Here is a 10353-nt window from a genome sequence, read left to right as displayed (position 1 = left end):
CCGCGCTCCCTCCTGCAGCGGCGGCTCCCCACGGCCAGAGTCCCCTGGCGGGTTGGGGGTGATTTCTGTGGCGGAGGGGGCACGGTGCCAGCTGTCCCTGCCAGCTGGGACAGCCGCTCCTGGCACACACACCTGGCACCTGCAGGAGCCAGCATCCTCCCCAGCATCCCCACACAGCCCTGGACCATCCCTGAGGCTTTCCAGCTGGGATCAGCACACCTTTAACCCACTGGCACTGGAGAGCCTTGAAAAATACAAGAGGTGTGGGGAGGACATGGAGGGACGAGAGCATCCCAAACAAACGGAATATTTTGCTGATGGTAACACAAACCCACAGACTGCACCCTGGTCTCCACTGAGACACATTCACAGTGCCCCAGGGAGGGGGGAAGGACAGGCAGAGGGAGCAGGAGAGAGACAGGGAGAGGGATTTCTACTGTTCAGCCCTCAGAGGCCTGGAGAAGAAACGGGACATCCACAGACTGCTAGAAAATGCTCTTTTCTGAGAAAGTGCAGTTATAAGGAGAGAGCCAGAAAATCTTTAAGCAATATATATTAATATATATATACATATATATATACACAGAGATATATATACACACATATATATATGCACATATATAAATACACATGCTTAAACTGCCGGGACAGAGCTTGGGCTTTGTGCTGTGCTCCTCCCTCCAGACACGCGTGCTCCGAGCAGGATGCAGAGGGCACGGAGCCCTCACCATCCCACCCTGCCTGCTCTGGGGCCACACGAGCATCCCTTGGGATGGGTCTGGTTGTGCCCTTAAGGTTTTCAGCTTGTGTAAGACTCCAAGTTTACAAACAAAAGCGTTTGTCATTGTGCTTCCAGGACTGCAAAAATATCATTCCCCTACGACTAGAAATGTTAAGGTGAAATAGGCAAATTAGGCAGTACTAGAGATGGATTTTGGTTTTGGTGACCTAACAAATAGTTATTACTGGGAATTACTTTTGTATCACTTAGGATCTGGCTCTAACCTAACAAGGTCGTGTGCTCTCCCCACCCAAAGCCTAAAGGTGGTACTTTCGCAGCAGTTCGGATTGCCAGGGATGTTTCCTCTCGGGAAACCTGTCTGGGATTTTGATTTTGAGGAAATCCTGGATACATTTTTCCAGCTCTTCCTCAATGGAGAGCTTCTCCTTCACTGCTTTTTTCTTGCTGGAGTTGGACTCCCGGGAGCCAGAGGTGAGAGTCCGGAGCAGGTCGCTCTTCCTGCGGATCTCGGATTGCTGCAGCAGCTGCACTGGCCCCTTCTTGGCCGGCCGGTCCAGAGTCTGAATGTTGGGCTGGCGCGTGACAGGGCCACAGATCACGGTCTCCTGGGGGGAGCTGGCCTCGGACTGGCTGTCGCAGCTCGACGTGGACAGCTCGTTGCAGGACGTGCCGCTCTCACCCTCCTTGTCGCCTTTGCCATTCTTGCAGCAGCAGTCGCAGTGGGATGAGGACCAGCGGGAGGGCTCACCTGCAGGAGGACAGAGAGCCCGGGGTTACGGCAGCTCCAGACCCCCACACACCCCAGGACAGGCTGCTGAGCCCCCCAGGACCGGGAGGGCAGCCCGGGGCACAGGAACCCTCATGGGGACCTTCCCTGAACATCACCACAACTGCCAGCAAACATCCCCCGGGGCCCAACAGCAGCTGATGCCCACGAACCCTGGAGCTCCTCCATCCACCTCGCTGCCATGTGCTGCTCAATACCCAACATGGGCTGAAACTTCTGAGATCCTCAGGGAGAAACCACCACATTTAACGCGATCCAGTGTTTAACCCAACTGAGCAACCATGGCTGGAGCCCCCCTGACTTCTCCAGACACTGTTTCTTCTTTGAGGCTCCACCGCAGAGCCAGCTGGTGCAGCCAGCATTGCCAGCCTCTGTCCTGGTGGGCATCACCCCCAACATCCCCTTCCCTCGCCCAGCCCCACCCTGGGGACATCCCTCAGAGCAGCCTCCCCCCACAGGAGGCCTGGTCACACACAGCCCAGAGGCTCTGGGGACACTCGCTGCTTCATTCGCACGAGCCCAGCCATGGGAAGCCCAGGACAGTGCCTATTCCCGACTCCTGCGGCGCAGGGCTGGAGGTTTTCTTTTCCAGCTGGAGACCTGCCCAGCTGCAGTAATCCGTGACAAAGGGGAGAGTTGGCACCGGGAACAACAGCTCCCTGACCACGCCAGCGCAGCCACCACGGAGAGAAAGGCCATCGGGGAGCATCCATCTTCCCACTAACACGGAACTGCCACTCCCAGCTGCTGCAGCGCGGTAACATCCCCAGACCAAGGGAAGAACCACTGAGCTGTGCAGCCTTGGAGCAGCACAGCAGCCCCTGAAGAAGGGGAAGGGGGGAAGGGGCTGGGAGCACTGACAGAGCCCCTGACTGTCACTGCCCCGCTCTCCTGCGTCTCCGCCCTTACCCAGCCAGGAACACCATGCACATCATTTACAGGAACAGGCAGAAAACCAGAGATCAGGAAGCCTCCTTATCTCCTCCTTCCTCTTCCTTGTCAATGGTGAAGGAGTGTCTCAGTCTGGGAGCTGCAGGGCTACTCTAATTTACAGACTCACTTCAAAGCTGTCCTGTGTCTTGTCTGAAAACTGTCAAAAATGGCTAAATTGAATTTTTTAATCAATTTCTAGGCTTGGACAAAGGCATTATGAACTGAGCCCCTACAAAACCCTGATCCACATGCTCTGAGAACACTTGCAGGAGTTGTGTGGATTCCAGCTCCTTACTGCAGCTGATACCCACATTTCACAGCGGTGGGACAGCCGCTGAAACCCAAAGGGCTGCGCTTACCCAGCCAAGCAAAGCTCAAACCGTGCCCCGAGAACCCAAACAGCTCACCTGACCCCAAACATCTGCCCCTGCAGGGGCCCAGAGCACTGCCGTGATCATCAGTGACACTCTGCAAACTGCACACAATGCTCAGGCCACGGACAGCCTGCTCCCAGCCGTGACTTCATGGCTGTCCCACAGTCCCGGGGCTGTTTGGATTGGAAGGGATCTCAGTCTCATTCCAGTCCCGCTGCCATGGGCAGGGACACCTTCCAGTAGACCAGGTTTCTCCAAGCTGGCTGTGACCACTTCCAGGGATGGGGCAGCCACATCTTCCATGAACTACGGGGAAGAAGAAGGGATTGAGCCACCTGTGCCCCCACTGACCTGGCTCCGAGGTGGCAGCTTGGGCAGAGGGACCCCCAGCTGCCATCAGGCACAGCTACAGTACAGAATTCATTAGCACAAAACAAGGTTTTATAAGTCAATTAAGACCTATTAGATGCTAATTTCACTTAATGAATATTCACCAACAATGGGCACACCACAGGTAAGCCAGGAGACAGAGACGATTTTGCCATGAATAAACAGTTTTGTTGGAGCCCCAGGGCCAATCTCAGCACTGAGGGTTTCATGGAGCTGGGCTGGGGTCAGCAGGGAGCCTCTGTTCCCCAGGGGAACACCGGTGCCCAGCGTGCCAGGGCCCTGCACGGGCTGGGGGCTTGCACAGCTCCAGCACCACAAACCTGCCCAGGCCGGGTCTCCTCAGCCCAGCCCTGGAGCTGGCAGGGTGACAGGCAGGACCAAAGGGATCAAAGAACTATTCCGGTGTTTTGCAGTGCTGGGGAAGCACCTGCAGCAGCAGTGGCACCCCAGGGCTGGGCAGGGAGGGGGCTGAGCCCGAGCCTGGCATGACAACGGCAGCAAAGGAGCATCGTGCTGACTTAACCACAGCACTCATTAATTAATGTCTAAATGCTTTGAGATTCTTAGATAAAAGTGGCTAATTAATTCTGGCCTGGCTTTCCTGCTTTCCTCCCTGATCTCAGCACATTTCTCTCCCAGTGCCCTAATTATAATAATTATTATTAGAAGCTTCTGAAGCAGCAGCAAAGCCTCTGATGTATAATTGACACACAAACCATCAGCCACCCAGTTTTCCCCTTCTCCTCTCCCTCTTTCCCAACAAACAGGCTGCAAGGAGGGAATGGGAAATCCCTGTGTAGGGGGACAGATGCTGTGAGAAAACTGGGGAGGAGAGAGGAATGGAGACAGAAACCAAGACTGACAAAATCCAGCGAAGAGTTTTCCTGGTGAAAGATGGCACAGGGACCCTTCCCCAGCTCAGACACCTCTGACCAGTGCTTGGATTGGGAAATGCCGAGCCTGGGATGAATGCCCAATACTGACAGTTCTGGGGGCACAGGGCAGAGCCCCCCATCCCTCTGTCCCCCCGAGCCAGCAGTGGCACCCCAATGGCAGGGGGGCTGCAGGAACACTTTGAGGGGTCTAAAAGTGCCCCAAGGCCCAGTGCCCAGAAATGTTGTCATATTTCAGAACAAATGTTACCAATTTCCATTCTCCAGGAAATCTCAAAATTTTCATTTTTTCCCCTCCTGAATCTGGACTGAAAGTCCCAGCTGTGGGAGGGCACTCAGTGGGATGGGGACTGAGCTCTCCCACAGCTCTGCCCTTGCAGGCTCCTTCTCAGAATAATGTTCCTTTTATTCAGCTCTTGCAGTTTTCACAGCCCTTTTTCCTGAGGTTTGTGGGCAGCTCTGGGGATGGTGTCACGGCTGGGAAGGGACAATATCCCCAGGCAGCAGCTGAGACACATCTGGTGCCTGGTTTTGAGGCACACAGAGATATTTTCTGTATCCAGACACTCATTCACCTCCACGTGTGTGGCTGTACCAACCTCCCAGTCTGTGATCATCACTTCAGCCATTTTCCTCCTGTTCTCAATCCACTCTGGTCCATTTATGTTGTCCTTTCACCTTTTCTTCCTTTTCCTGCTTCTGCTTTAGGGCTTTGTTGTTGGTTTGATTTATTTCTATTTCATGCTCCTTTTCTCCTTCCTGTCCCATGACTTTCACCTCTCCTCTGTTCGGGGTTTTGCTGCCTCACAGTGCCCAGGCAGGCAGGGTGGGCGGGGGGAACTCTGAGGCAACCCCCGGTCAGCTCCCCATCACCTCCATCCCACTGGAGTCCTGTCACCTCTGTGCTTGCAGCCTTGTGAACCCTCTGTTCACCTCCCAACACCCAGAAATGAAGTGTTGGAGCTTTTAAACACCTCCCCCATTGTTCATATGGTCAATCACAGCTGGATTTCCGCGGGGCTGAGGACAGGGTGACGTTGGTGCAGTAACAGTTTGATTTAGACCAGGCGTGCCCAGCGCCTCCCACGGCTCTGCACCCGTGCAGGAATTAAGGGGGTTGTGATTGATGAGAGACCACGCTCTAACTGGTGTTTTAACAAATACATTCTGACTTGGTAATGGGCCCAGATTTATCAGAAGAAAATGCCCCCGTCTAAATAAAATTACCCAGGTAAAGCTGAGGAATGATGACAAATTCCAGGCACTGGTGGGCTCCAGGATCTGTCCTGGCCACAGGACAGACACTGCTGGATTTATCTGCTTTTAGGATCAAGTATCTGCAGTAAAATTTCAGTGAGAGACAAACCCAGGCAAGGACTTGGCAGTAACACCATTGGTTTGAACCCTCCCATATGTTCAAAGCCAGCAGTGAGTGGGGGGAGAGGGATCTGGGGAGAGGAGGGAACCAGGGAGGATGGGAACTGGGAGGAGGAAGGGAACAGGCAGATCCTGCGGCTGTTCCAGCCCCCTTAGGAAGCTCACACAATTTTTTACCCTTGTGGGGGCAGCTGGGGACACCTGGTGTCTGATTTAATTTTAATTGAAATTTAAATTAAAATTTAAAATTTCTAGTTCAAAGTGTTTTCCATTTAAATATTCTGAACCTGCCAACCCAATATAAACCCCAGAATTGTCCCATGGTTTCTCTTTTTCGTGCAAAGCAATTTTCAGCCAGTCCCCAGCAGCACACACACTTCTATCAGGAGCCTCCCAGCATGTTGTCATTTTACCAGCACTCCTGAAATCTTCCCTAAAACACTCAGTTCTGGAAGTGAACTTCTGTAAGAGTATCAAGTTTGTTTGAAAATAAAAATAAGTTCCCCAAATGGTGGAGAAAAACAAGAGACCTGGTGTTAAAATACCAGAAGGCATATTAAATGAGCCAAAATATTTATATATGGATCTTCTCAAAGTAACATGTGGTGAAGTTAGAATTCGGAGAGGAGGGAGAAGCCTGAAGTGTGAGCAGCAGGATGGTGAGCCACGGGAAGTGTGGGGAGAAGCCGGTCACTGTGGCCATGGGCGCTGCCAGACTGTCTGAGAGCTGGGGGGCACGCCAGGCCCTACAGACAGCTCCTCACCCTTCCTAACAAAAGCCCTTAGAGAGGAAAACTCCTCCTGTGGCCAGTCCCCTGTCTCGGGCATCACTTCCCTGTGCAATGAACATTTTGGACTCTACTGGTGCCCCCATGCACAGCCAACCCTTCCCTGCGAGCCCCGGCACCCCCAGGCTGCACCCCCAGCTCCCTCCTGCCCTTCACTTCCCATCCACGGAGCAAATCTTTGGCCAGGCTGGAGCAGGAGCAGAGCTGAGTGCTGCCCTTCCAGTTCTCGCTGGGGTTTTCACTGGTGGTTCAGCAAGGACTCTGCCTGAAGGAGAACAGGAGAAGGATGAGCCTGCTTTGGGGGAAGAGCTGAGGGGTCTCAGCATTCAGCATTCCGGTACAACAGAAGTACCTCGAGGAATAACTCAGTGCTGCTGGCTCCCTTGCTTGGTGCTCCCCTTTCCCAGGACTGTGAGTAAAGACAATATCTGGCCATCAGGACTGAGGCATTTCAGTGTATTTTCCTCTGGGAAAATGGTGCTGATATGAAAACCTGACACTTAAGTTTTCTGCTGCCCACAGCATTTGCTCTTTCTGTTCTGCCTAACAGCTCCAGCTTGGGTAAGTTTGGAGCACAGAGAATTCACAGCTGCCACTATTTGCACCTTTCTTCTTTCAGTTCAGCCTTGCCTCCTCAAATTAAAGACTTTTCTGAATAATTTTTATTTATCGATGCCATATTAACACTGTATCTTAACACAGCCTTTCCTTTTGCTTTCTGCTACTTTCAGTTTATGCTCAAGACCTTGAAAGTGAAGTTTGATGGAATGAAACCCACCTGAGTTAAGGAGCAAGGGCTTTCCTTGTCCTGTCTGAATGATCCCCTGGAGTGACCCCTGGCCAGGCTGACCTGCACAGACACACACGAAGCCCTCTGGTCGGCCAGCAGAGCAGCAGCCACAGTCCAGGGAAGTGATGCAGGAGGATCATGGATTGAACCCCACTGCTGGTTTGTACTGACGTATTCCTGATGTTTGTTAAGAAAGAAACTCCAATCATGCATTAATTAAAACACAGGTACAACCAAATTAGTCTGAATAATCAGGAAACACATCCTCTCACAGTGCCCTAATTCTGGAATTACCCACAGGAGCTTTGCAGCAATGCAGCACGAGGGGAGCATCAGCAGAGCCTCATCCAATCTGGCTGTGGACACTCCAAGGGACGGGAGCCCACAGCCTCTCTGGGCAATATATGGATATTTCCATACCTATATGGAACCCCCAGTTTACAATAAATGAGCCCCGGTTTTGGACACCTGTTTTAATTAGCAAAGCCAAAGTGTTTATTGCTCCTGCTTCTCAAAGACCTGTGTGAGAAACTGCTGACAGATGGTTGTGGTAATGTGGGAGCCAGAATTCTTGAATTTTTGAAAATTAGAGCTCATGAACTCAGAAATGCTCTGGAGATCCAGAGCTATCATGTCAGCCTATGTTGTTCCAATTAATTGCAATCAATCACTAATTGAGAGCTATTTTAAGACTTGTCATTACTCTGAACATAATGGAGAATAAATTGCATGTTCCCCTTTACCCCCACCACAAATGACATCAGTGCAAAGAAATCTCAGGAAACTGCGAGTAAAGGAGGAGCAGGAACCTGACTGCTGATTTCCTCCTGTCCCCCTGGCAGGTACAATAACACAGGAGCTGTAGATTGAGAAAGGGAAGAGATAAGGGCTGAGACAAGGGATCACAGGCAATTCTTGGGGCTCTACCTCTAAAACTTGCCAAAATTGCAGCTCTGATATCACTCTATTTTAACAAGTTGGAACTCTATTTTCTCTAAGACCTCTTCCTAGCCAAGCTCTCTGATTCCATGACAGCCCTGGGGACAGGAAACGCCGCTTGGAATGGGTTTAATGGGGACAGCAGTTTGGTTTGGCTTTACAGCAACAGCCCCAAATCCTGACAGAGCGGTTTTGACAAGAAAATCAAATAACCTAAATAACAGTTCAGCAACAGGCCGGGCGTTTGCTGCAGTGCTGGAGCAGGCAGACCCAGCAGGGACAGAGCTCTCAGGGGCAGGGAGAGCTGAGGAGCGGGACCCGTGCCCAGGGACAGCCAGTCTGTCACTCACTGTCACCCTGTGACGGGCACCAGCTTGACAGGCTATTCCATCATGGCACGGCGGAAAATCCCCAGGCTAAGAGATAACCAGTTCTCAAATGAGGAGTTTCTGCTAACAGCGCTGGTTCCAGCCAACGAGTAAGGTATTTTTTAACCCAGCTACAGTTCTGCTGTCTTTTCATGACATTTTATTTTGGATACGGTTGGAGCAAACCCAGGTCTCCTTTTAAAACACCCAAGTTCCACTTCTTTCTCCCGATGATTTAATCACATACTCTCTTCCCTTTCATTTCCCACCTGGTCCTCATCGACACTATATATAAATCTGAGTCTCCTTGGATCCTGGCGGTGGCCTCTGCATGCCATCATCACATGGATAAATTCACCCCTTTCACCTCTCATTTGTTCTGTTCTTGCAGTCGCTCCAGTTTCTTCTCTCTCATCTTTTACTCTCAGTATCAAGTGATTTGCTATTCTTGGAGTATCCTCCCCTTGTTCCTTTGTCTCTGCTCCAGTGCTGTTCCCAAAAGTCACCCTTCCCAGGAGCTGCTCACAGGGGCTCCTTGGCCAGCCCTCCGGGGCTCTGCAGTCCAGTTCTCCTTCTCCTCAGGGTTATCAGCTTCCTGTCTCTGCTTTACCAGTCCCTTCCCTTCGCTTCCACATGCACAGCAGGGGATTACAATGCTATCAATCAATAATTAAGCTGTATAACAGGGCTATCAATCAATAATTAAGCTGTATAGCAGGCAGTGAGCTGTTGTAACACACAACTGACGTGATTGCTGAAAAATGGTGGTGGTGGGAGGAGATGCTTTGACTTTAAAGACAAGATTGGTAAAGGTGAGTGAATGCAACCCTGCTGCTCACCCTGGCAGCTCAGGGGATGGCTGGGCAGCCTCCCAGGGAGGAGGGGTTCCACTGCCAGGCCCTGCTGTGTCCTGGGAGAGGAACACCCAAGGAGGGGACACCAGGCTCCCCCATTCCTGGCACACCCACCCAGCTGGCAAAGCTCAGTGCCCATGCTGGATGCCATGCGAAGGGTGGCAGATGGAGCACACCAGCTCTTCCAGCTCTGCCAGTGTACCCCAGGGCCTGGAAGGGAGTCTCTCCCATTTGGACCGGCTGAAGCCACTTGTGAAGCACCACTGAGCAGACCTGCACAGGTGACAGGGGCTGCAGGAGCAGCCTGGAGTCATCAGCCCACAATGAGTTTATTATTTCTTCCCTGCCTCATTCAGCCCCTGTGCTGGCACTGCCCCCCTGGCACCGGCAGAGCCAGGAGGAACAGCTGCTTCTGGCTGGGAACAGTGACATGATGTATGTTCCTATTACAGAGGGACACGGACCATGGCTGCTGCATCTGGGCTGGGCACTGGGACAGGGGCGAGGGCAGCAAAGCAGCCAGAAATGGCTCTGCTGAGACATCCAGCTGAAAAAGATGCTTATGAAAACAATTACTTTGGAAATTACTTCCCTCTTTCCTGCTTGAAGCCATTACTGATCTCCTAATTAGGAGGCTCTTGCGAGGGGAGCATCAGCCTCTTCCCCAGGCAATGAGGGATGGGACAGGGGGAAATGGCCTCAAGGTGCCCTAGGGGAGGTTCAGATCGCGTTGTTGGGGACAATGTCTTTACTGAAAGAGTGATTAAGCATCAGAACAGGCTGTCCAGGGAAGTGGTGGAGTGTCCTTCCAGGGACACACTCCTGGAAGTGTCCAAGGCCAGGTTGGAGGGGGCTTGGAGTAACCTGGGATAGTGGGAGGTGTCCCTGCCCATGGCAGGGGTGGGAACAAGGCGATCCCTAAGGACCCTTCCAACCCAACCATGCTGGGATTCTGTGGTTCATAGGCACCGCAGGAACTGCCCAGCAGTGCCACAGGGCATTCCCTTGTTATTTATCCCTCGGGATGACAGTGGCTTTTTTCCCCAGCCACAGGCACTGACAAACAGCTCGGGCTTGGCTGCATTTCCCAGCCCTGAACCAGCTGCATTTTCCACACA

At 52.2% G+C, this 10353-nt stretch overlaps 1 protein-coding gene across 1 annotated transcript in view; it reads right to left on the bottom strand.

The window, feature by feature from the left end:
• Window positions 1-6: 6 nt before the first annotated feature.
• KCTD16 (potassium channel tetramerization domain containing 16) overlaps window positions 7-10353 on the bottom strand; it is a 57718-nt gene continuing 47371 nt past the window's right edge. The window contains exon 3 of the mRNA XM_008629031.2: window positions 7-1490. Coding sequence (XP_008627253.1) covers window positions 1039-1490 — 452 coding nt within the window. The 3' untranslated portion in view covers window positions 7-1038. The remainder of the gene's footprint in view (window positions 1491-10353) is intronic.

Source organism: Corvus brachyrhynchos, unplaced genomic scaffold (assembly GCF_000691975.1).
Source record: "Corvus brachyrhynchos isolate BGI_N302 unplaced genomic scaffold, ASM69197v1 scaffold21, whole genome shotgun sequence".
Taxonomy (NCBI): domain Eukaryota; kingdom Metazoa; phylum Chordata; class Aves; order Passeriformes; family Corvidae; genus Corvus; species Corvus brachyrhynchos.
The sequence above is the reverse complement of the archived record's forward strand: the minus strand, read 5'-3'. Positions and strand labels throughout refer to the sequence as shown.